Raw genomic sequence first — 27,095 nt, forward strand, 5'->3', positions numbered from 1 at the left:
CAATATTTGCTGGCACTATTACTGAGGCTTCGTTTGACACTGCGCATATCAAACGAGTTTTGTAAATTATTGTCTTGTGCAGAAGAAGCTACATGTAGAAGTTCACACCTGAGTGCCCCGGCCATAGCACCGAATTGTTGCTTGTTTTTCGGGTCATTACTAGTTTGTATAGACGTGGGAATATTAGCATCAGCCAGCTTTAATGGCGTCTTGTCAAAGGCGCTGAGGGACATCTCTTTGATGTATTTACAGATGTGTTTACGATTCCGTTTAGCCCGTTGAGCAATTTTAGATTTAAACCCCCTTTTTAGAGCCTTGGATGTCTGTCTGTGTCAGTGTTTTTTCACCTAACAAGTGCCACATCTAAAAGTGTGTGCATGATAGAGCATGTGACAGAAAAGGAGAACAAAAGTGAGGTGTGAAAGAAATGACATTTCTAGAGCGGAACATGTCATAACTAAACCAAAGCAAAACCAAGTGTCAGTTCAGGACAAAAATGTGGTTAGAACGAGAAAATAAATGTTAAAACTACAGAAAAAAATGAATTTCACTATAATTTTTTCACACATTTGCTGAATTCAGGTCCTGTACTGTTTTTGCGAAGTGCAGTCTACCCTTGACCCCCAAAAATGATCACAAAATAACAATTACAACAAAGCACTTAGAACTAATGTGCTTCTTTCCAAAAACTCCAAAGGGCAAGATTTGCGACAGATTTGCGTTTGTGCTGAACTGGTTGGTGTAGCGCCAAGTAACTGATTGTAGGTCGAGTAAAGCTTATTTTCCTTTGTACCAATAACATTTTGTGATTCACAAAGCCTGCTTAGAAACGGAGAGGCAGAGTGTGCTCTGTACACCACAGTAACTGGAGGGGGAGATACAAAGGCCAACGTTAATGAATCCGGCAGGTATCTCCACTCCATTATTCACAAGTTACCAGGCCCGGGATCAGGGTAAAAATGTAGGCCTCGGTCTCACTAGGCCCATTCCTGCACGTGGTTCCCTGATCCCAGGCCCTGGTGTGGTTGTTTTCCATTTGCTTCCGGCTGGTGGAAAGTGTGCACAGTAAAGCATTGAGGATTCTTGTTTTTTTGTTTGGAGTTTTATATAGTGTGAGCTTGACCCGAAGGTATCAGAGTGCCTTACATGAGCACCAGTTGCATTACATATGGACACATTTTTTTTTTTTTGGGCCGGGGAGATTAAGTGATCTGCCCAGAGTCACAGGATGTTGAGCATCCTCGCGGAGACTCGACCGCTCTAGCCCTTAGACCACATCCTCTCTGTGCTCCTGTACCCAGAGTTTGACTGGAGCACAAAATACACAATTAGGGGTGTGGCCTAAATCATGCAAACTAGAATCATGTGCTTAAGAAATTCATAAAGTTGTATTTAACAAAGGATAATAAAATAGCAAAATGTTACATGAGACCTGTGCATAGCATAGCCAGGCAACACACACAAACTAGCATGCTTAAACAATAGTGATGTAGGGAGTGTGTCATGGGCCCTAGTGCAAGAAAGGAAATGGGTCAGCACTGAGAGTGATCTATAAGGGAAATACTTTTTTGTTTTCGCAAACTGATGCAGCAACTAAGTACTTATAGACAGTGGCGGATTGCAGTGGGAGTGCTGCGGGCGGGGCGGGGTGGGGCATGGTGGGGTGGTAGTGAAGTCAGACATACGACGGCCAGGAGTCAAGTTATATACTTACTTTACTCCTGGCCATCGCATGTCCAACTTCACTATCCCTCACGCTGCCCCTCCCCCGCCCCGCAGCACTCCCACTGTGAGCCGCCACTGCTTATAGGATATGAAAGCTTGCAAGAGAAGCAATAGTAGTGAAAATACTTAGGTGCCCGGGGTGTGTTGGTGACTGTACGTATGAAAAATAAAGTGCTTACAAGTACAGCTTTTTGGTGTTCCAAACCCAGTCTGGTAATTGGCAAGCTATCTGTTTTGGCCACCTTCCCATGTTAAAGGTGCTCTCTAAGGTGCGAATAAAAACAAAGATTACAAAATACTTATTAAAATCTGTAAATTTAATTCAACTGAAATAGAGTTGTTATTTTTGGTAACAGTTGTTTTCTTAAATTCTGTTGTGGAAAAAAGACTGCTTATTCTCTTTGCATCTGTTATATAACACAATTGCAATTAAACCTTATTCTAAGCTATTGTGTAATATCAAACACCTAGAAACAGTTTGTATACTTGGAAGACCTCATTTATGAGAGTTATTAACTGCCCTAACTGTTGCACAGGAGTCTATAGTGATACTGCCTAAAGAGAGAGTTTAGACTGATGAGTGATAAGAGCACCATTTGAAGTATGATTGTAACAAAATGATTTATAAAAACAATTTTCAACTAGAGGACAAAAAGTCACAAGTGTAAGTGACAAAGTGACTCATTCAAGTTTATTGCACGATTTTATTCCGTTTATTTGTTTAGAGTGTTCTAAGAACATTTTGGTTTATTTTGTCACATAGGCTATGTAAAAGTTGTATCTTTGAACTCATAGACTCTGTTAAAAATAGCATACCCAAGTATTGTCCTCTCCCCAAATCGGCACAGAGCACTGGAATTGTCCCTTTTCAATGCATTAGTGATTTTAGCTAATTTATTCCAAAATTGTCGTTTAAATGCACTTTTGATGTAATCTTTTTCAAAATTTTCACAGGGCAGAAGAACCTCCTATCAAATCCTTACTATGAGGAAGGCTCCCTTGCTGAAATTCAGATTGGGTATTACATCTGACTTTTAGCAGTGACTAGTTTGGGGTGTGGGTGGAGCTAGTAGAGTAAGTGGGTGGAGCCAGTGGAGGAAGTGGGTGGAGCTGGATAAAAGTAGGTGTGGCCTCTGACAAACATTTGAGCACCTACACTTCATATTTTACAAATTAAGCACTGCATTACACCGTAGAAAAGTGCTGGCAGCTTCGTCAGCTCATGTCATCATTTCAGACCAAAGGGGCATCAAGCTTTCTTACTTAACACGGTGAAATTGAAAGTGTTACACAAAGACCGTGCCAGATTCTTTACATCTGAGGTCCAAGCCAAAGAGTTTCTACAATCTTTGTACCGTTAAAGGTTAAAAATAGTGGCCTTAGGCTTGGATATAGCAGCGGGAAATAACAAGTATGTCTTTGTGCTGTTCTTAGCTAGAATATGCATTTGTGTGTGGTGCAGGCAGCTTTAGCTGACACACCTCCCCCTTCTTTCTCTGTCTTATTACACTTTTTTGAGTATGTATGCATGTATAAAATTGTATTCATGGCATTAGCAATATTTTTGTGCTATATCAAGTGTTTTTTCCTATTTTGAAGGACTTTTTTAGTGCTTAGGGTGGTATATTAGTGCGGTGGGGGTCACCTGGGTAGCTGGAACTCGTCATCACTCGGACCATGGGTCCTATTGCCTTTTTGAAGGGTTGGGGAAGGGGTGGAGGGTGGGGTGGTGGGGGAGATAGGTGGGTGTGGTGTTAGGGTAGGGGTGGGGTAGGGGAGTGGGGGTAAAATAAGAAAACTAATCCACAGTATTGTTAAGTTTGTGAAACCCAGAGATTGGAGGTCTTATCATAGGAGAATTGAGCAAGGGATGGCACCCATATCTATTCAATGGCTAAGCTAGGGCTTAGATTATGTTCTTTGAATGTTTGCGGGCTAAATAATTATAATAAAAGACAAAGAGTTGCTGCAGATCTCCGTGGTAGTCAACCAGACTTAGTATGCTTACAGGAGACACATATACCATGGGGAAAGTGTCAAATGTTATCCGAACTGGGGCATGTGGTTTTAGCAGTCTCACAGCAAGCGACTATGACTCGCAGGGTGGCGGTGTTAGCCAAATTGACCATACAAACTACTGGATGCACCTTAGTAGATAATCACGGACGGTGGGCCATTTTGGAATGTATTTTGGGTGGCTCTAAATTTATGCTGTGTAGAGTATATGGCTCCAATCTTGACGAGGCCCTTATTCTTGAGCAGTTAAATCTCGAGATATTAGACATTAAAGGATGTTCTAAGATGGTTTATGAAGTTTTACTAACAACTGGCATGATAACCGTCTTTCGCATATCGGAAAAATCCATTGGAGCACAGAGAGTTGATACATTAAAGACGGTCAACCTGTGGCTTGTTGGTAAAACTTTACAATCCATTTTTCATGGGAAGAATAAAAGAAATAATAAACTAATTAAAAAAGTTTAAATAGCACAAAGGGAGTTAGGCACTATATCTGTTTTCAGAGGTCAGATAATCTTTTAAATAGTACTCTAATCTACCCCCTTTCTTTATTCACTCACCATGTAAATTAACTTTTTTGCACCAAAAATTGAGCAAGTTAAAAGCTCTTAGTGGATTGGAAACAAAGAGAAAAACGACCCAAACATAGCAGACTCAATTCAGGGCCCCCAGACTCAACTACCAAGTCAAGAATTAATCTTGGTTGTGATGTGCCCAAAATACCTTCCATACAGATACACCCCTAACCGTCCCACCTGAGCCTGTAAGTTCTCTCTGGGAATGCATTACTAAAGCCATGTACAACACAAAGACCAGGAGTCCATGCCTTGGGATCACTTATTTTAAATGTACTTCACTGCATGGTCTCTTCTTCATCTCTGCTACGAGGAGCCTTGACGGTAGAGTTGTCAAATCGGAATATGTAGACAGGGCTCCATGTTTCCAGCTCTCACCTTTTAAAAATTATTTTATCAAGTGACTAATGGCTCCCATTACCTAAGCCTAAGTAGCAAATAGAGGTGAGTGTGTCAGTAAATTTATAGGGTGAGCCAGACCAGAGCCATGCCAAGGGTCCAGCTTGGCTCTAAGAGTCCTCGAATAAGCCAAGCCATGCAAATGTTTGGCATGTAAATGATGCAACAAACCAAGGGCCGGATTTACAAATATTTTGCACTGGGTTTGCAACCCAAAAGTGGCACAAACCTACACAAAATATTTTTCTTGGATTAACTTTCCAGCGCAAACCTTGTTTTGTGCTGGAAAGTTGTTGTGAAGTAACACAGAGCAGCGAAAAGCACTGTGCACTACTCTGCATCAAAGGTGGTACATGGTTGTGACACAAAACCCTAACCACTGACAATAGTAGACAGGGTATTGCACTCAAAAATGTTGCCACTTTAAAGCAGATGTTAAAAGAGGAAATGCTTTTATTTCTTCTAATTTTTCCCTCTTTATAAGTGAGTTGATTTGATTTGATTTAAATATTTCTGAAGCGCAAGCAAATGCCCAAATGCGTCTTGGTGCTAGAGCGCACTTGGCTGTACAGCACACAACTGAACTGGAAATTTTTTAAGTTAGTCTAAACACACTGTTTTGTATTGGAAGGACATCGGATTATGTCACTGCATAGATAGGCATGTTTTAAAGTGATAGTTTTCAGGCATAACCTAATTAATGCCACCTACCAACAACGCCATTAGTGAACTAAGAGGCAAATCAATAGCCATGCAAACTCTAAACATGGCCTAGATTCTAATTATAGATGGAGCAACATTAGAGTTTATTAAATCAAACATAAGGGAAGAATGTAAAGCACACATTCTGAACTCAAATATTTAAAAGTGCTTTAATATGTGAGAAAAAAGAAAAAGGTGGGTCTTTGAAATAAAATGTTTGCCTATGATCATACAATTTGGACAAGCAGGGAAGCCGGTATTGATTCCAGGTTATCTGGTTTCACATTTTGAAATTTAGCCAGATGGATATCTTTGTTTCTCCCTCCTTTTTACATCAAAGGTCAATGTTTCATTGTTTATTCTTTGCTCACCAAGAAATCAACCGATGCAGAGATATCAAACCTGACTAAGGGCCCCCAGACCCAACTACCAAGCCAAGAATGGATATATTTGACAGGGTGTCACACCTCAAATATCCTCCTGAAGCTATGTCAGCTTTTTAGGTTAGGTTAGGGTCTCCAACACTATCTGTAAAAAGAACGATTTAGGTTCACTGCCAACCATCTCAAGCTACTAATATTACTGTTGTAAGATCACATCAAACAACAGTACATTAGTGGCCATCCTATGCATGTTTACCAGTAGTAATCACTTCAGTGCATGAGGCAGGGTTGCCAGCAGTAATGTAAAAAAAGGCTTTGCAAATGCGAAATAAATTTATGTGGGTAATACATACCAGTATTGCTGCAATGTCTCCGGGACCAAAGTAATAATGTTAGTAATAGGTCTCCCCAACCCCACATGATTTATCACTCAAATATCGGCTTTAAATATATTTTGGAAATACAACCATTTTTCCCCAAGCATCAGCTTAAGAGTTCTGAAAATACACACATTTGCAATTCACACTTTTGAATTTTGATACACATATATTATTCCAGCCGAACAAACACTTCTCATTTACTAGGCTGGATTGCACACATGATAGCTATGTGCAGGAAGCTTGAGAGCTACCAGTATCTCATGAGCTACTACTTGCAGAGGCCTGGTCTAGATATTGCAATAAAAAAAACAGAATCTGAATTCAGAGTCTGAGAGTTTGGGGGTCAGAAGTGGGTAGCTGAAAATCTTAGATCTTTGCAACAATGTTTCCATTTTTGTACCTGACTGGTCCAAGAGCTCTTTTGATCCTGAAGGTGACCCACAAGGAAATACAAAAATCTCTCCTTGCACTATGAAACATCTACAACCTAGTTCACTTTCTAAAGAAATATCGAATTTGGCCTACTGCCAGGACGTTTTCTAAAGCACAAGACAGTATTAAGTGGGATTTAGGGCTGATAGAGTGCACTGACACACGCGGCAGGATACAGAGATGAGGGCGGGCAATGGGCTCGGATGTGCATTCCCATATTTCCCCAACAGGTGGACTAACAATAGATACTGAAGGATTATTCTGCACTTATTGTGTTCAACTGTGTTGAATTTTGAGATGGACACCATGTCTTTACACAACGCCCTGTGGGCTGTTTTCTCTGTCTTATTGCGAATTAATCAAATTTGCTTACAACGAAATTGGAGCCTGACAGTATTAAGAGCACTAAACACACACAAGTTGGCTCGTAAAAGTCAGTCAACATTAAATAAATTGGTGTAGCTAAAAAATGTGTTCTTCGGAGAATACCAAGCTAAACAGGTATCCCAGGTTTCTTGATGTGGCCAAAAACATTAAGCCTGATTTTAGCTTGATTCAATGTAACTCCAGAATTTACACCCTCTCTCCTAGATCGCACTCAATTTACTGATCTAGATTACAGATTGTATTGCAGAAGAGGTAGACCTGATGGAGGGTTCATTGACCATGTTATGAACCTAGGGGCAGATTTACCAAAATGTGGTGCTTCATTGCATGAAATGGAGAGGGTAGAAAAGCTCCATATGTACAAAGATGTGGAGCATTTCTGCTCTCTCCTTGCCCTGGCACACTGTGTGCTGTCTAGCGCCAACGCAGGCACCCTTGTACAATAGTGCAAGGGTGCCTGTGTTATGGACAAGATTGTTTTTGTTCAGGAAGGGACACATTCCTACACAAAAAACAATCCTTTGAGGCATAATAATCTTTCTATGTCTAGCACACGAGGAAAAAGAAATTAATGAGAACTAAAGATATTTCTCTTTGTTACTCTTCTGTATGGTAGGTGCACCAGTTTGGCTCCAAACCAGGTTCATACATTTTTGTAAATCTGGGTTTGTGTAAAAAGGCATGGCTGGATGCATGGAAACGCCCATGCTCTACCCATATAACACCTACCTTGTAATATTATCACAATACCCCAAAGATGGTCCTTAGATTCATACTAATAAATCCTTAGCTCGGGCCTGGTAGAGTTGCAAAGCGTAGTCAGGCTTTACCAGAGGATCAAGTATTGAGCATTTCAGAGTACTAACATGAAATATAAGTAATTGACACAACCTGACAGAAATCCAAAACCTATTTATCAAAATAGAGTGTATATTTATCTTCATTTATACACCAAAATGAACGGGATATCATACATATAAACAAATTATAGATTTTTTAATCAATATTATATCAGCGCAGTAAAATATATAGACAAAATAACATTGATGTCAAAGCAAAATCCGCAAGTGACAATCGGTCACTTTCAGGTCAAGTTACTTGGACTCCTTATGGGGTAAGGTCATGCGGGCTCCAGGACCAGGCCACAACAGTCAGATCAATTTTACTTGGCCTGTGGCTTTGTGTGGCTCAGTAAATCACACTTAAGGACTTGTGCTGCCTTGCAATGACTTGTGTCACGCAAAGCAAAAAATGTCCCCTCGTTTCCTGCCTCCTAACACACTAGAATTCCATCCTTTCCACGGGAGAAAGAGACTACAGAGAATCAGCTCCATTGTACTCAAACTACAGGACTTACCAGGGCTTTATTTCTGGGCCGAAATCTAGATGCCATGAGTGCAGCACCCGCTTGCTTCTGCATCTTTTAGACCCCAGGTTTCCCTGCTGCAATAGCTTGCAACCTATTTAAAAAGTAGCAAGAAAACAGAAATGCAGGTTGTCCTACCTCAACAGAAAGGGTTTTGCCTTCGTTTGCCTTCCCGTTTAATTTTGCCACTCGCTTTAAAACATTTACAGCCTGTTCAGGCTTCCCAGCTGATATGAGCCATCGTGCTGATTCTGGAATCCACCTGCAAAAACAGTTCAAACAGTCGAAATGTACTTTTTTGAAAGACATTTTGGGCAAGTATGATCCTTGTGGAAATTCAGTTAGTTTAGCTGAACTGCCAAAATCTCTTACAATAAAAGAAGCAAGTAGGGTTGGGATTTGTGAAAACAACGTTTGTGACTTACAGGCTAAACATGACAATCACTTATTGGATTTAATTCTTAATTTAGCAGCTAATTAAATGGCACATACCAGAGGTAGAGCGAGAAGACGAAGAATGGCACAGATACAGTGAGTTGGAGGTGGCGCCAGTTTGGGATGATGTATGCCAGTCCTGCCAGGATAATCAGCCCAACCGTGTAAAAATGGCCTGGGATGGTCCCGGTGATGCTTCTCTTCCGAGTAGGCATCCATTCAACAACTAAAGCAGTGAATGGGAAGAGGTTATGGAGAACAGTGCCCTGCATAACTTTAGACCATCATCTCACCTCCTGTCACCAACAATGCGCCAAGTATATATTGCGAATGTGAGAGATGATGATGCTTTGCTCAGACAAGGTCTGGTCCAAAGTCCAATCCAGGATTCCATTCCATTTGCTTTTTATACTTACAAAATGTCAATAATTTTTAAATCAAAATATGGAAATGCCCAAAAAGCAATTGAATGTATATTATATTTACCATTCATAATTTAAATATGTATCCATAATGCATTTATATAAGTTTCTGTTTCCCGTGTGTGTATACACACACAGAAAATAGAATGGAAAAAGTCAAAGATTAAAGGGACATTATAGGTAGCTCACAATGACATTGACAACATGACGTTTCAAACTCAGGAACCACTGACATTCACCAATAAAAGTTCAGTGAGCTAACTATAATATGTGCCCCTGCCATGCACTGCTATTGACCTTACACAATACCTCACTCATGACATGCCTTATAATATCATCAGTGGCATCGCTGATGACATCATCAAATGAGAATGAGAGTTTGTTTCACAATTATCACACTGAAAGCTTTATCTGCAGCAAACTACCTATACCTTTGGCACTTCTAATAAGTATGATTTTTGACAATATACTTGGCTTCCTAAAGAAACTTGGGTTCTTGAAGAATGCGGAGTTTCTGTCAAGAGCTCTCCACAGCGCAAACCGCCTATTTTAGTTTAAAAGTAGAAAAATGTCATGATGTTTGCCATGCATGTATATTTCTGTCAGTATATCATAATAGTCTCCTGTAGCAGCCTATTTAATTAATAAAAGGTATGTCTATTATTTTATTTTTTTACAGGAGATGCCAAGCGATTTATTGTGTGATAAAAATGAATTCCCATGAACTGAAGATACAATCAAGTTTCAGTCTTTTAATCAAATCAATATCAATCTTTATTCGACTATGCATCACAATCATGAAAGATCAAAACATTAGAGCCACATAAATACCTTAAAAACAATAAAACAGACAGTCCACTGTATTGCGATCAAGTCACTCATTCTGTAAACATTCTGTACCATTTAAGAAAAACAAGCCCGCCTATCATTCAAATCATTATAAATTAGGCGCACATATTTTATTCCAGTATAGGGCTCTTTTTAAGTAGGCAGTGACCGCCAACATCACCACATGGTCATGTAATAGCTGTAAATGTAAAAAGGCAGGTCAAAATTGAATACAACCCCAAGATTTTAAAAGTGGTAAGAATTACTTGTTGTGCAAAAAATCATAACATTGACAGAAGAAGACCAGGTGTATTAGGGTTTGGTGCGAGCAACCGTCGCAAGGACAAGTTAAAAGTGCATGGGGATCATACTGACCTGGGGAAACACAGATCATTGTATGGATAGAACCCAAGCGAAATTTTGTGAGCAATGATCTGTCCCAAGGATGTCTAACAGCTACAAGGTACGGTTTGGTGCCTGTAACAGTTTTCAGAAGCAGGCAGGATCTATTGGAGTGTTTCTCCAGCGCCCTAGCTTCCCTCTCACCCTTTAGTCTGTTTAAAAATCCTTCCCTCAAAAGGCTTCAATCTCTTTTTTTAAGAAGCTGTGGCCTGTTAAAAAGGTCCATACAATCCAGGGAGTGAACAACGGTTTTAATATAATTAACCATGGTATCTTGTGGCCATACATACACCCCAGACAATCCTCAATCACACTCTTATTAAAATTCAGTCTCTTATCGGCCCATACTGAGATCCAGAGTAGCAATGGGGCCAGGTTGACTTGATCCTCCACATAGTCCAGACCCAATTCTTCATGAATAGTAAAGGATGCACTATTTATACCCAGGCCCAATAACTTTCTACAAAATCGGTCCTCTTCCTGCTGAATCACCTTGCAGTTATGGTGCCCCCAAATGGTCCACCATATGTCTGTACTGGTAGACATCTCATTCTATAGATTTGCAGTAGGGGCAGAATAGGCTTATTGCATATCAACAAGTGAAATATAAACAGAGCACTACAGGCTAGACTAAATTTAGAGCATCGATTAGAAATACAGGTAAGCCAATTTTTCTGATGGGCAAATGACACTCCAAAATAAGGAAAAGTAGAAACCCTAGTAATTATTCGCCCCTTAATGTCAATAGGTCTAGTTTTGCAGCCTTCCTCCCACAAACCATATAGTGAGTCTTTGAGATGTTTGTGTCCAGATCCAAGTCATCCCTAAAATTGACAAACTGATCGACCAATAGCTTTAGCCCATTTGCCATTCTGGCCATCAATACTGCATCATCAGCATAGAGCAGAGTGGGCATACTGGCTGACTTTATCTTGGACAAGTCTACCCCATCTTCAATCAGACAGGTGTTCAAGCTATTTATGTATAACAAAAACAAAATTGGCACCATCACACAGCCCTGCCTTACGCCTGTGGGAGGCTAAATGATTGGGTGGACACCCCCTCCATGCCATATCTGACACAGCCATTTACGTTTATGTGTAGGGCTTTAAGGAAGTTGACCAGGTGGGAAGGTAGTCCTAATACACCCAGGATGTCCCAGAGCTTTGACCTGTTTACCCGGTCAACGACGCTTCTGAGGTCCATGAATGCATGAAAAATGGACCCCTGTTTGGCCACTACGTATTTACCTATCAGAAGGTTAAGGTTCATGCAGTGGTCAAATGTGCCCATCCCTTCCATAAATTCATAGTGGGCAGGGCAAATAATGTCATTGGCTTGAACCCATACTTCTACACGCTTTAAAACAATACGACCTACCCCCTTCACAACTGAGTTTACCAGGGAAAACAGTCTATAGCAGGTGGGATCCTGGCCATTCCCCTTTTTAAAGACTGGAACTACAGCAGATTTCCAAGACGGGGGTAAGCCTATCTGACCCGCAGCATTAAGAACATTAGTCAGAACTGAGGCCCAGAGATGTAGTTCTGTCTTATATGAATCCATAGGTATCCCATCTGGCCCAGGGGCTTTATTGGAGGGGCTGCCGATGATAGCTGCTTAAACCTCCTCAAGATCAAACCTAACCTCAAGTCGGTACAGGCCACCGTCTTTATCCTTAGCTACGGGCACAACTGTATCCAGGGCATAGACCTTATGGTAGTGAGCCACCCAGTGAGCTGGAGAGATCACTGGCATCCTGAACAGCCACAATTGGCTGCCTTCCATTGACCACTGCCCAAAAACCGCTAGAGTCCCTAGTGGTGCTAGTAGACACCAACCATTCCCAAGAGGCCTCTTTAAGCTCAGCTTTCCGCTTCCCAACAGCTAATTTATAGGCCCTTCTTGCTCCCTTAATAATATCCCGATTACGAGGTTTAATGTTGAGGGCCTCATGCAGGTGGTTGCCAGCCTGCCTGCATGCTTTATCAAACCAGCCCAATTTTATCACCCTGTGTTTACTCAACATATCCCTCATAATGGTATTAGTACAGTTATTTAGTTGTTCAAACACTTCAAAAACGATTGCAGGTGATGGTTCAAGGGCTAATAGGTGCTCCATAATAATTCCTAAGTTTAAACTAACTACAGACTTCATCAATGTGGGAATTGGAAGGTTGCACCACTTCATCCTGAGTCCCCCATCTTTCACAGTTAAACCGGTCAGGCCTAGCACCCAAACTAGCATATACTCCTAACCTAATTTCCTTTGGATTATGGTCACTGAAGCAGGTTTCATGTACCATCCCTGGGCTAGCATAGCTGTTGAGCGAGCTTGAAATAAAAACATAATCAATATTGATCACTTTCCCCATCCCACAAAAGTGGGCAATTCTCTGGACGAACTGGGTCCCCTGGACATAGCTTTTCTCAAACCAGCCTGACCAGTTGCCTCCAATAGCTTGCGAACCCTTTGGCCAGACCCTAAATCGCTAATCAGAGAATCATCGACCTGAAAGGGGTTACAATCATTTAGGTTATTTCCTAACTTAGTGTTAAAGTCCCCACCTATTGAAATGTTAAAAGACTTAAAATAGGCATATGTTCTAGCCTCTAGGAGTGATACTACTTCACAAAGAGCCTCAATCTGATACCCAGGGTCGCTAATAGAATCATAGAAATTCACCAGAAAAAAATGAAAATCTTTAAAAACAATCACCCATAACATCTGTTTCACGTTGTGTCTCAGGGAAACTGGAAAAACCCTAAATTGCTTGGAAAGAGGAACCAGGGTGGTTAGCCCACTTCGCGACCTATGACCAGGGGAGGGAATTGCTGCCACATTAAAGCTTTCATAGCCATCCCAGCCAACCAGCTCTAGGGCCCAGGTTTCCTGGAGCATAATAATCCGAAATCAATGACAAAATTAAGCCATTCTGGGTCCACCAGCTTTTCTCTTATGCCAGCCATATTCCAGCTGAGGACTCTTAGCGAAGGTCCTAACATACTAAAGAGTGTAGAGTAAATGGGTAGTTTACTAGTGCACAAAAATTGCGTTCCCTACTCTGGTGAACGTCCCCTAAGTGCACTTCCAAAGGTCCCAACTGTGGGATTTATTACTTTAATCACCAGATTGACTTGTAGCTTAATTCACAATGATGACATTTATTTAAATCATAACTTTCTAGTTAGGTAATTTCAAACCATCTCAGCATTGAATCCTTTGTCTTTGAGGCTTAGATGGTTGTTATTCAAATAAACATCCATTAAGTGAAGCATGAATATCTGGGCTTTCTAGGACTGAATGTTGAGACAAAGTTTCTCTCCCAATTGGAGCGTGCAGACCCGGAAAGATTGGTCCCACGGGCAGTCCCGGTCCGCATGACTTGCCGAGGGGGGGAGGATTTAATGTAATTTTTTTTAAACTTACCTTCCCGGGTCCCGCGCCGTCTCAGCTTCTGGCCGGGTATGTGAAACAGGAAGCAGGCAGCCTCTCTCCCCTTCCACAAGCCAATCACAGTGCTGCAATGGCAGCATTGTGATTGGTGGGGACGGCGCCCAGCCAGGCACCTATCGGGAGGCCATTTACTATGCAGCCTACATGGAGAAAATGGCAGAGTGCGCATGACTGGTTTGGTCAGCCCCAGTGGGCCAAACAACCAGTCAGGGCCCACAACATTGGGCTAGCCACTCCTCCCTTGCCCTGTTGCAGATCCGCCCACCCCCAACCAAGCCCTTCTGCTTCCTCGCAGTGCGAGAAGCAGTAACATAAAATTGTATTTATACCATTTTATGTCACTGCTTCTCGCACTGCGAGAAAGCAGTGGGACGACGCTCCTCCGCCCACATGGAGGAGCCGCCCCTGCCCATGGGATGAAGGGAGTTAATAGATTTCTTGATGGGTTCAATCCTTTTCATCAGCTCTGTGACAACAGACTCCAATGCACACAATCTTTCAAGCAGGGGGGCAATACTTTGCGAGATGATCTCTTTCATTGGATGTATGATATTACAACGCGGGTTTTTACCACGCGTGCAGTTACATCGCATGCGTTACAACGCATGCGATGTTACAACGCTATGCCATTAGAACGCAAGTCTTTACATCGACTTGCGCTAGATGGCGTGCTGACATTAAAAAAGTGTAATTTACTATTCCAACTCCAGTCCACTTAACAGTAGGGAAGGTGTTGGGATAGTAAACTACACTATTTGTAATGTTAGCACGCCATCTAGCGCAAGTCGATGTACAGACTTGCGTTCTAATGGCATAGCGTTGTAACATCGCATGCGTTGTAACGCATGCGATGTAACTGCACAGCGTGGTAATAACCGCGTTGTACTGGCTGTTCCCCCTTTCATTTTGCCAAGCACAGTAATCCAATCCATATTAACAGTACTCACTGTCTCCGGGTTATCAGAGCTAACCTGATTCATTGATATATAAGAGGAACCTTTAGGACCCTTGGCTGTTACAGTGCATTTAGCTTGACGCTTCCTTTTGAGCAAGGGTGAGCATATACTAATCTGTGGAATTTCCAATTCGGCACTGTCCTGGGCACATTCCACTAAAGGGACATTGGAGAGGCTTTGGTTGTTCCTAGCACCTGGGTGGGCCTGAGGGGCAATCTGTAGATCATGCATTGAAGCCGCCCCTATCATAATGCCAGACCCCCCTCCAACCTCCAGCGATAATCTGCGTTCAGCCAAGTCAATGTCAGTTGTAATGACCCCTACTGCTCGGGCCAGAAAAGAATCCAGAGTGGTGCTGTTTGTAAATTTAATAGCACTATCTTTAAAACCTGGTACTTTGTGCTTCACGATTTTAGTATTTTGGCCGCCTTGAGCCTGGTATTTAAAAGCCAAGCCTAATTATGCAGCTAATACATCCAGCAATCTTGAAAAATTAGATATAAAATAATTAGCTGTTGCATTGGGACTTACCCACCGGGCATACCCTGCTGGGTTCTCAATGAATGAGGGGGGGCCTATTACAGCCCCCTTCAGGAGATGAAGGCCTGGTCTTCGCCCGTGTCACGCCTTGGCGCGCACCGCATGTGTTCCATGCTGTGGGACACCTCCCTGCTATTTGTGGTGCAACAGCAACTCCTGATGACGTGGCCTCCAGGCCAAGCAGAGGTTGCTGGGAGGTGTGTTCTCTCTCCCTACCAGCACGGAAACAAGGACAGCAGCCAAGGAGTCAGTAAGATGAGGATTCTGCGGTGTGGGACACCTCTACGCTATTTGTGGTGCGCCAGCACCTCCTGTTGACATGGCCTCCAAACCAGGCAGAGGGTGCTGGGAGGTGTGATTTCTCTCCCTCCAAGCACCGAAACAAGGACAGCAGTCAAGGAGTCGGTAAGATGAGGGTCCTGTGCTGCGGGACACTTCTCTGCTATCTGTGGTGTTCCGGCACCTCCTGATGACGTAGCCTCTGGGCCATGCAGAGGGTCCTGGGAGGTGTGGTCTCTCTCCCTCCCAGCACTTAAACAAGGACAGCAGCCAGACAGTCTATTTATATAAGTGTATGTGTAAACCAAACACTTATAACAATAAATGTATCTGAAATCTGTAGAGATTGCACATCAGGTTTGTATTACTTTTTAACATAGAGCCAATGCAAAATTTACAATTTTACTTATAAATCAACAGAAATCACTTTTTGTTGGTATATAACCAAAACGTATTCAATTTGATGTAATGCACCACCTTGCATTAGTTTGCATCAAGGGAGTGGAGTGTCCATTGGTTTTGTAAGGGATTGCAATGCACTCAGTCATAGATTTTGATGGAAATCCATATGTAAAATGAATTGTAGACATGGATTTGTGCCAATGTTCTGCACCTCATTGAGGCTGTTGTAATACAGTGAAAGGGTACCTGATTTAGTGGAAGTCTGCACAAAATGCATCAGTGCATTGAGACAGCACATCTATTTGTTTGTAGATGTACAACAAATCTATGCTGGGTGAAGGTAATGTGTAGTAGGTCCTTGGCCATGTCACAGGGACTTGCGTGTCTGGGGAGAGTGGGCTCTCCATGAAGAATTGTGCACAGGTCAAAAGGCTGACTATAGTAGTTGCTTCTTCACCTAACCGGGTTTTCATATCTGGAGGAACTGATCTCTCTCTCAAGAGGTGTGCACAGGGAAAGGTTGATCATAGTAAGGTTTTGTATGGCATAATTGGGCACCTTTTTGTGATAGTATTGCTTGATATTTTGTCATGTTTACATGCATTAACACTGTCTGGGCATGGATTACACCTCATGATTACTAGCTCAACACCCAAATATAGCAATAAGCAACCGAAAGGTGACCAGTTAACCTTTGCAAAGGATATTCTATGGCTCCACAACACGTACTGCTACATTTTTAGTAGCTTTTGAAGCATTTAAGCTAGAAACAACATTTTTTTTTGTGCTAAAATCTGCTCATTATGCAGAAGATAATGGATTATGAGGCAAATGTATAGTTATGTGGAGAAACGCAGCAGATGCACAAACACATAATTCAGGGGCCCTGCTAATATGATTTTGTGTCTGGAAAAAGTGGCTTCTTTGTAAAGATCTGTAAAGAAGTTGAAGGCTGTCCTGAAAACATCTGATCAAGGAAAAGGGAATGTGTAGCAGGGACTTGGTGAACTAATAGGACTTGGGTGTCTGGAGAAAGTGGACTCTCTGTTAAGACTGCTTTCTGTACATGGTGAAGGGTGGGCGTAGTAGAAGCTTGGCGACTTAATGTGGCTTTTGTTTCTGGAGGGAGTGGGCTCTAAGAGTTTTGTACATGATGAAAGGTTTGCATATTAAGTACTTGGACTCATAATGGACTTGGGTGTCTGGAGGGACTGGGCTCCCTGGAACCCTTCTGTTCAAGGTGAAGGGTGAGCATAGTAGAGCCATGAACACCTAAATGGACATGGGTGTCTGGAGGAAGAGGGTTTTGCGTTAAGACGTCTGTACAAGACAAGATGTGCACATTGTAGGTGCTTGAATTCCTAGTAGGACTGGGTGTACAGAGGACGTGTGTCTGAAGGAATTGACCTTCCCATGAAGACTTCTCTACAAATTGAAGTATGTGCATTGCAGGGGTTTAGACGCCTAAAAGGGCTTGGGTGTCTGGAGATAGTGGGCTTTCCGTGAATACATCTGCAGGGAGTAGGCTATTTGTGAAGGCTTCTGTGCAAGAGAAAGGTGTGCATAGTAAAATCTTAGACACCTAATAGGGCTTGGGTGTCTAAAAGGAGGGAGCACTCCATAAATACCTCAGTATTAGACAAAGAGTGTGTGTATTAGGTGATTGGACTCCTAATGAGACTTGATTGTCTAGAGAGCGTGGGCTCTTCGTTAAGACCTTTATAGGGATGCATAGTAGGGTCTCGGCTAGCTAATGTGGCTTGTTTTATTTTTTTACCTATTGTCATGTGTCTGGCGGCACTTCTATGGGAGCCAGCGCAGAACCCTGTGTGCTTTCATGGGGGAGACTTTGGGAACATACGAAGAATGCTGGCACTTGCCAAAGTACCAATATTCTTACAGCCTCACCCAAAAAAATATCTCTTTAGTTTTAACTGTGGGGTTGGGAAGGGCACATACCCAGTGAGAGAGCTTGATTAGATTTAATTAGGGCAGCTCATAACTGTAACAATCCTACAGCAATAATACTGGTAGTCCTTGGTAGAAATGGGGTATCTAGTTGGCATTGGAATCCATCCTTTCCAAGTAGGGACCCTCACTCTAGTCAGGTTAAATAAGTGACACACCTAAAATAACCCCTGCTTACCCCCTTGGTTGCTTGGCACAGAGCAGTCAAGCTCATCCCAGAAGCAATATGTAAAGTATTTGGACATGCACACACAAGCACACAGTACCACAGTGAAAACACCACAAAAGGACTCCACATCAGTTTGGAAAAACAGCCAATATTTATCTGAATAAAACAAGACCACAATGACAAAAATTCAACAAACATAGGTCAAGATATGAATATTCAAAGATTACATAAAGTTCAGTTCTTAAAAATCAATGCTCCCACTTGATCAGGACATAGGGACAGATGTAGGTAAATCTGAAATACCGATTTCTTAATAGTGAATTTTACAGATTCGCTATTAAGAAATCGGTATTTCCTATGTAGGTAAAGATTCGGTATAAAATACCGAATCCTTAATATTCCTTATTACCGAATCGGTAATTGAGATTCGGTAATAAGGAATACCTTCCCATTCATTTCTATGGGCTTGGAAGCCCATAGGAATGAATGTGAAGACATTTACTATTAGCGATTCGGTATTACCGAATCGCTAATAGCGGGAGCACTTTCAAGGGTGCCAGAGTGTCAAAAGGACACCCTGTTGCACCCCTGAAATGTGCATGTGTGCACATGTGGTGCACATACATGCCCTAAGGGCATGAATGTGTGCCACATGGCACTGAACAAAAAACAAAAAAGTGATTTTTCAAAGGAAATCGGTAATTACCACCAACTTGAAGTTGGTGATAATTACCGATTTCTTAGGGCTCAAAAGCACTCTTTAATGTGCTTCCTACATTGCATTTAAGGAATCGATATTACCGATTCCTTAAATGCAAGAGCAATAAGGAATCGGTATTTACCGATTCCTTATTTACCGATTCCTTACCTACATTAGAAATGGCTAAATATCGGTCAGTAACGCTGAAATTTACCGAATTCCGATGTTACAGACTGGTATTTAGCCACTTACATCTGTCCCAAAGTACCTTAGATGTATCAAAAATCAAAGGTGTGCCTGAGGCCCTGAGGAGGACGGAACGAAAAAGTGGAGCCTAAGGGGCGGAGGGCTCTGGGCGGACTGACTGTGGGCCCCGCCTGCGACCTGAAGCTGCGATCATACTACAGCGCGGTGCACCGGAACGGCCCAGGAGGCAGAGTGACTGCGCATCGGACTTGAGGCAGTAAGTGTGACCGCATGGATCTTGGGGGGCCCCCCGCCTGAAGTGTGGCATACTGGCCAAACTACCGCTCCTTGGATCCCTGAGGAGAGGCAGCAGAGCCTGCCAGGAACAATAAACTCAATAGTCCATTGGAGCGGCACAGCTCATAGAACGGGTGGGGGTCCCCCTCGGTGTAATGATATACTTAGGGGATCAGAGACCCTTTCAAAAGTCATAAGATCCTGTCACGATTGGAATGGGAACAAAGACGTGTGGCTCCTGTGGGATTGAAGAGCCTCCCATCCCCCTTCACCTCTAGAGTGGGGGTTCCCTAGACTTGTCAACGTGAGCCTAATGGACTTAAGTGCAAGTCTTCTGGATTTGGTGGGTGTGGCTGTGAACGGTGCTGGCTGGAAGCCGTCATTACAAAAATAGGGTAACCCAGTAGTCAAGGACCTGGGTATAATCTTGGTACAAAAAACAGTGGTCCTAAACCAATTATGAATACAACACAGCAAAAGGTGCTCACTCAGCTAAATCATTTACTTAGTCACAAGCTCAAATATAGAAAAGTTTTTGAAGTGGCTCACAATATTAATTATAAAATTCAGTATCAAAAGAAAAAGGGGGGAAAACATCCAACATATAAGTCACCATACATTTATTTTCTTTTTAGGCAATTTAAATTTTAATTTTTGTAATATACAACACAAGGTTGCTCCAGAGGGAACGTGCATGAAGCAAGAGTGCTAAAGGGTGAGTGAATGAGGTAGAGAGTAATAGAACATAGTAATAAAAGGATTTTTGGATTCACAAAGGGATCGGTCGTGATTCACCGTCCAAAACAGAACCTGGCCACATTCATAAATTACAAAGGTACATTTATGTAATTAGAGAAAACCAATTAATGGTCTGGCACGAAAGGAGGTTGTGTGTCCCAGCCGGTTGAGGGGGTGGGCGTCGACGTTTCGACCCGTCTTGATGGACTTAAGGGATTTTGTAAACCTTGGCCGTGCGGGTCTTCATCAGGACCAGAGGGGCAACCTGAGGGACTTCTAGATTAAATCGTGTGTCTGAAAATTAAGAACAGGGGTGGAGTGATAAGGATGTTGTCCTGGAATTCAATAAAAGAAAGAAACAGCCTGATAGGCGGTTTACCTGATATAATTCAGTGTCCAATATTATTGGAAAGCGTATACCAAACGTCCTGTTATGGTGCGAAGTTTAATGTCTGAAAATTATATGAGACATAACTTGATTAGATGGCGCCTGCCATGCCACATTCAAAATTAATAATAACGCTAAAACAGGGGGAACACATGTTTACCTGGGGTCGTCAAAATACATAGTGGCGTCTTGTTGGTGAAAGATTCAATCGCAGCTGTCAATAATTAGAAAGGGGTATTCAAAATGAGAATTTAGTTTGAAACTCGAAAACATTCTAAGTTCGAGTCCCAAAATGTGTAAGAAATTACCTTTGGACCGAACTAATCAGTCGTAGAGTCGTCTCGCCGAGTTAGCAGCAGTGTATGCGCTCAGCCGCGAGGACGTTCATTACCGGAGCAACCGTCAGCGTACTAATGACGGTCCGCGGAAAAGACGAAAGAGTTAAAAGACTGCAGAACGGTGCAAGCCTCCGGTGGCAATGTATGTTAAATTAATAATCCCAAATTACCGAAGGACTGTGTATAACGTTAAAAAACTGCAGCACGGTGCAAACCTCCGGTGGCAGTGTGCGTTAAATTAATAATCCAAAATAATTTTTGCCGAAGGATTGTGTATAACGTTATGCCCAAGGAGGTGTGTACACAGTTACGATGTCCTGTAATTCAGATAACCAATTCTCATGCAATCAAGATCATCATAAAGGGTATTCCATGTACCCGAATTCAATAAATGTACAGGACATAATTTATCAACATTAAAAACACAGGACAATTACATACATTTAAGGACAACCCTTTTCATACAATGTTCAAACCAAATTGAAAACATACGGAAAACAATTGAAAACATTAAGAAAAGGACAAATTACATATGTTTACGAACAAACCTTTTCATACAATTAACAATAATCAACCAAAATGCATAATGCCGCGTCATAGGATGGGTCACCCCTTAATCATCCGTGAAAAGAACACGGTAGTAATACCATGTCCTTACATAGAAAACCTATTAGATATTGGTGGTGTCTAGGCGGGGGGATAGTCAGATATGGTAATTGTACCAACTCCTCACCTAGAACTATAATCGTGACATACTGGAAACCTATTCAGATATGGTTGGCAACGGAAGAGGGAAGTCAGTCATTATATATGTTTCCATCGGGTGATTAAAGTTATGTCTCATATAATTTTCAGTCATTAAACTTCGCACCATAACAGGACACACGATTTAATCTAGAAGTCATTCAGGTTGCCCCTCTGGTCCTGATGAAGACCCGCACGGCCAAGGTTTACAAAATCCCTTAAGGCCATCAAGACGGGCCGAAACGTCGACGCCCACCCCCTGAACCGCCTGGGACACACAACCTCCTTTCGTGCGAGACCATTAATTGGTTTTCTCTAATTACATAAATGTACCTTTGTAATTTATGAATGTGGCCAGGTTCTGTTTTGGACGGTGAATCACGACCGATCCCTTTGTGAATCCAAAAATCCTTTTATTACTATGTTCTATTACTCTCTACCTCACTCACTCACCCTTTAGCACTCTTGCTTCATGCACGTTCCCTCTGGAGCAACCTTGTGTTGTATATTACAAAAATTTAAATTTAAATTGCCTAAAAAGAAAATAAATGTATGGTGATTTATATGTTGGATGTTGTCCCCCCTTTTTCTTTTGATACTGAATTTTATAATTAATATTGTGAGCCACTTCAAAAAAAATTCTATATTTGAGCTCATGACTAAGTAAATGATTTAACTGAGTGAGCACCTTTTGCTGTGTTGTATTAATAATTGGCTGGAAGCCGTGGGCAAACAGTGTGCGTCTGTGACTGTGGAGATGGGTAAACCCTGGAGGAAACACGCCGGGGCAACCCAGGAACAGGAGGACGATCAGCGAGAGCAGGCATGGGGCAGCCCTGAGCCCCAACCCACCTCGGAAACTATCCAGCACCAATTGTCAAACATCTTTGAGGTAATTTCCGATACGAAAGCCACACTCCACCGAGACATTAGCATGGTGTGAGTGGGCCTTGGGCTCCTACGCATGGAACACCAAAAACTCAATGAGAGGATGAAAGTGGTGGAACTAGGCATTGAGGATCTATCACCTGCACACAAAGCCCTTAGAGCAGGTGGAGGGACTAACTAACAGGCTCCGGACCCTGGAGCGTCGAGCGGAGGACGGAGAAGGGTGCAGCCACCAAAACAATGTACGAATCCTTGGCCTACCGGAGGTAATTGAGAACTGAAATATGGTGGCGTATATAGAACCTTGGTTCAAGGAAGTGGTGGCCCCAGGTGCACTGACACAGTTCTTCAATCTGGAAAGAGCGCACCGAGTGCCAGCCTGCCCGCTGGTGCCGGGTCCCCATCCGCGTCCAGTGGTGGCCAGATTGCTACACTACAGGGATAGAGACATCCTCTTACAGAAGGCCCACTCAGACGGCCCCTTTGTCATAAATAACTCCAAGGTCTCGATGTTCCCTGACTATACCCTGGAGGTTTAACAGAAGTGTGCTTCATACCTAGAAGTTAAGAAGGCACTTAGAGAGGAGGGCATCCAGTATTATTTTATGTTCCTGGCCAAGTTCCGCATTGTGGTAGACGGCAAGACTCACTTCTGCAAAGATCCCAAAATTGCTTGAGACTGGATTGAAGCTTACAGAAGGGAGGCAACTGGGTCGGTACCAAAACCCAGGCGGGCAGTGAGGAGCCGGGAGCCCAGGAAGTGCTCACAGAGACACAGGTCTGAGCAAATCCAAGCAAAGAAACCAAATTCCTCGCAGACAGAACGTGAGAGGGTGGCGGCCCAAAAATTGCCCAGAAGAGTGGCTCCCCATCTGAGGCTGTATCTGGATCCATGAAAGGGACTGAAGTCTTGGAATCAGATACATCTGGCAGGTACAGTTTGGAACTTCCAGTAGTGACGCTGAACATGGCAGATGACATTATATAATGGGAGACAATCCACCCAGGCTGGGCGCAAACCTGGGCCGGTGCGGGTGACATTGACATGCGTTGCAACATGGTTTATAGATTTGCTGAACTCAAAACAGCACACACTTTTGTGAGTACTCGACCCCCTGAAGGCTCGCACCAAGATTGGTTTGGACCTTCAATGTTTTGCATCACAGTATATTTTGAATTTGGGCAGATGGCCGTTGCTAGGATGCTCTGGGGCCGTGGAGTTGTCAGTTGGGACTTGTTGTGTTTGTTTTGTTATCTTCCTCATGCATGCGAGAATGCTTTGCTTCAATTCTCCAGAAGGTTAGCGGGGGATCCCAGTGGAAAGGAAGTCTGGACCTATTTGAGATGGCATTTCCAAACCAGGACCTAAAAATACTTACATGGAATATCAGGGATGGGATACATATCCAAATGCCACAACATACACAGCTACCTGAAACGCCGGGAATGCAAATAGAGTTGTTACAGGAAATGCATCTCACACGGTGGAGGTGGGGAATCTTAGAAGGAGATGGAGAGGGCAGTATTTTGCCACCATGTTTTCAGCATATGCCTGGTGGGTGCTGATATGGATTCCGACAGGGGGTCCCTTTGGAGGCAATACGTACGTTATTTGACACGGAAGGAAGATATGTACTACTAACGGGGTGCCTGCTAGGTCAGGAGATTACCCTGGGCTGCTGCTATTCCCCCAACCAGGATCAGATGCCCTATTTGTCCTCTCTCTCTGCTCACCTAGCTGACATAAAGTTGGGGCAAGTAGTACTGAGGGGAGATTTTAACTGTATTGCGGATGTACAATCGGACCGTTCTCACCCCCCTCCCGGGTTCCTGGGCACACAAGACAGAGGCTGGACTACAGGAGTGGATGGCATACTGGAAATTACAGATCATATGGCAGCTTCAGCACGTTAAAGATAGGGAATATTAATTCTACTCTCCCATGTACCACCTCCACACAAGATTGAAAGCATTCTGGTGTTCCCCAGCAATTGGCACCTCTTTTAGACATACAAAATAACTTGGTCGGAATTTCCAAGACCAGAGCCCCCTGTTGATGTCATATCAGCCTCGAGGGTTGAGCCCCCAATACCTACATGGAGGCTTAATCCAGTGACACCAGAAGATTCACCATTTGCCGAAACATTGTGCACCACAATAGACACATACTTGTCGAGAACTGAGGCACGGCCACTATGGCACTGATAGAGTGGGAGGCATTCAAGGTTGTGGTGAGAGGGCACTGCATGGGACAGTCAGTTGGCGTACAGAGGGAGCTGCACAGAGAACTCCTGGAACTGGAAGGAGAGATGCATACACTGGATAACATACAGGGGCCGGGGACACAGGCACATATTCTGTTACAAACCACCCGGAAAAAATATGATGAAGCCTTAGAACGGCTTAGATCTTATGACTATAGGGCATATATGGACAGAGTGCAAAACGATGAAAGGAAGGCCGGACGCTTATTGGCGTGACTCGTTAGACCTGAATCCCGAGGCTCCCCAATAACCCGAAATAAGTGGGATGTGGGCACAACGGAAAATGATCCTGATAAGATTAATGCAATATTTCAGAAATACGATGAGAAGCTGTACACTGCCCCACAAGGTGCTTCCCTGGTGGAACTTGATGCCTTTCTGGTCCCGCTAGACCTTCGTGTGGTTGATGACGAGATTGCAGAAGAACTGGGTGGCCCGTGACCTTGCACGAGATTAAGGGGGCTATGACACTGATGGCAAATGGGAAAACATTGGGTCCCGATGGCCTACCTGCCGAGTTCTATGTAAAATATAGGGATAGTTTGGAGCCCTGCTTGGTGACCATGTACAACAAGGCTCTCAGACTAGGATGCCTGTCATCCCCTACGCAGTCTGCGCTGATGATCCCGCTCCCTTAGATCAAAGATAAGGATGCCGGAGTAAGGGACTTCAGGCCCCTGTCCATGCTCTATATTGATTTTAAACTACTAAGCAAAGTGGACAGAAGATGCAGAGTATCACTGCAGACCCTGCAGTGCCCCATGGGGGTGGGGGGGACTGGGTGTACCAGATTTTGAATTTTATCAACTAGCTGCATAACTGCAGTTGATTGTCCAATGGCTGGAGGGGGTGAACCAGGAGGGGACCTACCTAATGGAGCAGGACAGCGCCCGCGCCAGCTACTGGTAAAACTACAAAATCAGGCTACCTGGATCCCATATATCTCCACGTTGCAGTCCACGGCACTAAAATGTTGGAAAAATGTCTTTTCTCTGTGACCGCTTTCAAGCAGTTCGTTTGGCTAGGTTTTTGGCTCAGAAAAAGAGATTGATATGCGGTGTCCCCCAGGGCTCTGCCCTGTCCCCCCTTCTTTTCAATCTGTACATTCACCCATTGATCTCGGCCCTCCAAAAAAGAGAGGTGACCGTCTTCAACTATGCTGACGATCTTCAATTAGTTTTTCATATTGATTCTTCTCCCTCTTCTATTGAAAACTTTCAATCGGTGATGCTATTTATTAGCAATTGGATGAGTGCCAGTCAGCTTAAGTTAAACCCAGACAAAACTGAGCTGATCCTCACGTGGGGCCCGGGAAACCCCTGGAATTCCAATTTTTGGCCTGACGCCCTGGGTCGTTCTCCATCTCCAGCAAAATCAGTCAAGAGTCTGGGAATTGTAATCAGCTGCGATCTTTCGATGAAAGCACAGATTAAATCGGTGGTATCTGCCTGCTTCTTCCATCTTCGAAGGATTCGCAAAATTTCCAGATTTCTGACTTTTGAGGCCCGGATTCAGGCCGTCCTTGCCCTAGTGATGTTGCGTATTAACTTTGCCAACTCTCTCCACGCTGGCATTCCCGCCTATCAATTACATCAACTTCAATTGGTACAGAACCAAGCCGCTCGTCTTGTACACGGCCAGCCTAAATTTCACCATGTGAAACCCATTTTGAAGGATCTTCATTGGCTCCCTGTCTTTCAACGCTGCCTTTTCAAATTAGGATGTACCATTTTCAAAGCCTTTTGGGATCTTGGCCCGTTTTTTATTAGGTCTAGACTGTCACGCTATACTCCTTCTCGTGTACTACGCTCTTCAAACATGAATCTTCTGACGCCTTGTTCTTTTAAGCGCAAGAAACACGGTGGTCTTTGTTTTTCATTCCTGGCGCCTCAATTCTGGAACTCCCTTCCTTTTGATCTTCGCTCATCCTCTTCTTATGCTCAGTTTAGATCCGCTCTTAAAACCTGGCTGTTCAGTCAAGCTCATAATTAATATATTTCTCTCTCAACTGTTTGACTCTGCTTAGCGCCAAGAAACCGTTTGGTGAATGTGCGCTGTTTAAATATTTTTTAACATAACATAACAGATTGCCTGCTACCCCGAGATACTCCCCGATATAGCCACTGGTGGGCTTGCCTTACGGTGACCTATGGAGGATCCTGGGCACGGAACAGCTGGAACCCTGGACAAAGGCTGGGATAGAAACAACAAGAGATTGCTATCTAGACAAATCCCTGATTCCTTTTGCTGAACTAGTGGATGGCTTTGGACTTCCCCCAGGCCAGTTCCTTTTATATGAGGCACTGGTGAGAGCATTTGGGAGACT

The 27,095-nt window shown here is 43.2% G+C and overlaps 1 protein-coding gene across 1 annotated transcript in view; it reads right to left on the reverse strand.

Annotated features, from left to right (window-relative positions):
- The window catches only part of LOC146798595 (solute carrier family 22 member 6-A-like), an 814,343-nt gene that overhangs the window by 216,461 nt on the left and 570,787 nt on the right, over window positions 1-27,095 (reverse strand). The window contains exons 4-5 of the mRNA XM_085625903.1: window positions 8,861-9,029; window positions 8,507-8,630 (exon numbers count right to left, since the gene is read on the reverse strand). Of these exons, the coding sequence (XP_085482029.1) occupies window positions 8,507-8,630; window positions 8,861-9,029 (293 nt within the window). The remainder of the gene's footprint in view (window positions 1-8,506; window positions 8,631-8,860; window positions 9,030-27,095) is intronic.

Source organism: Triturus cristatus, chromosome 9 (assembly GCF_964204655.1).
Source record: "Triturus cristatus chromosome 9, aTriCri1.1, whole genome shotgun sequence".
Lineage (NCBI taxonomy): Eukaryota > Metazoa > Chordata > Amphibia > Caudata > Salamandridae > Triturus > Triturus cristatus.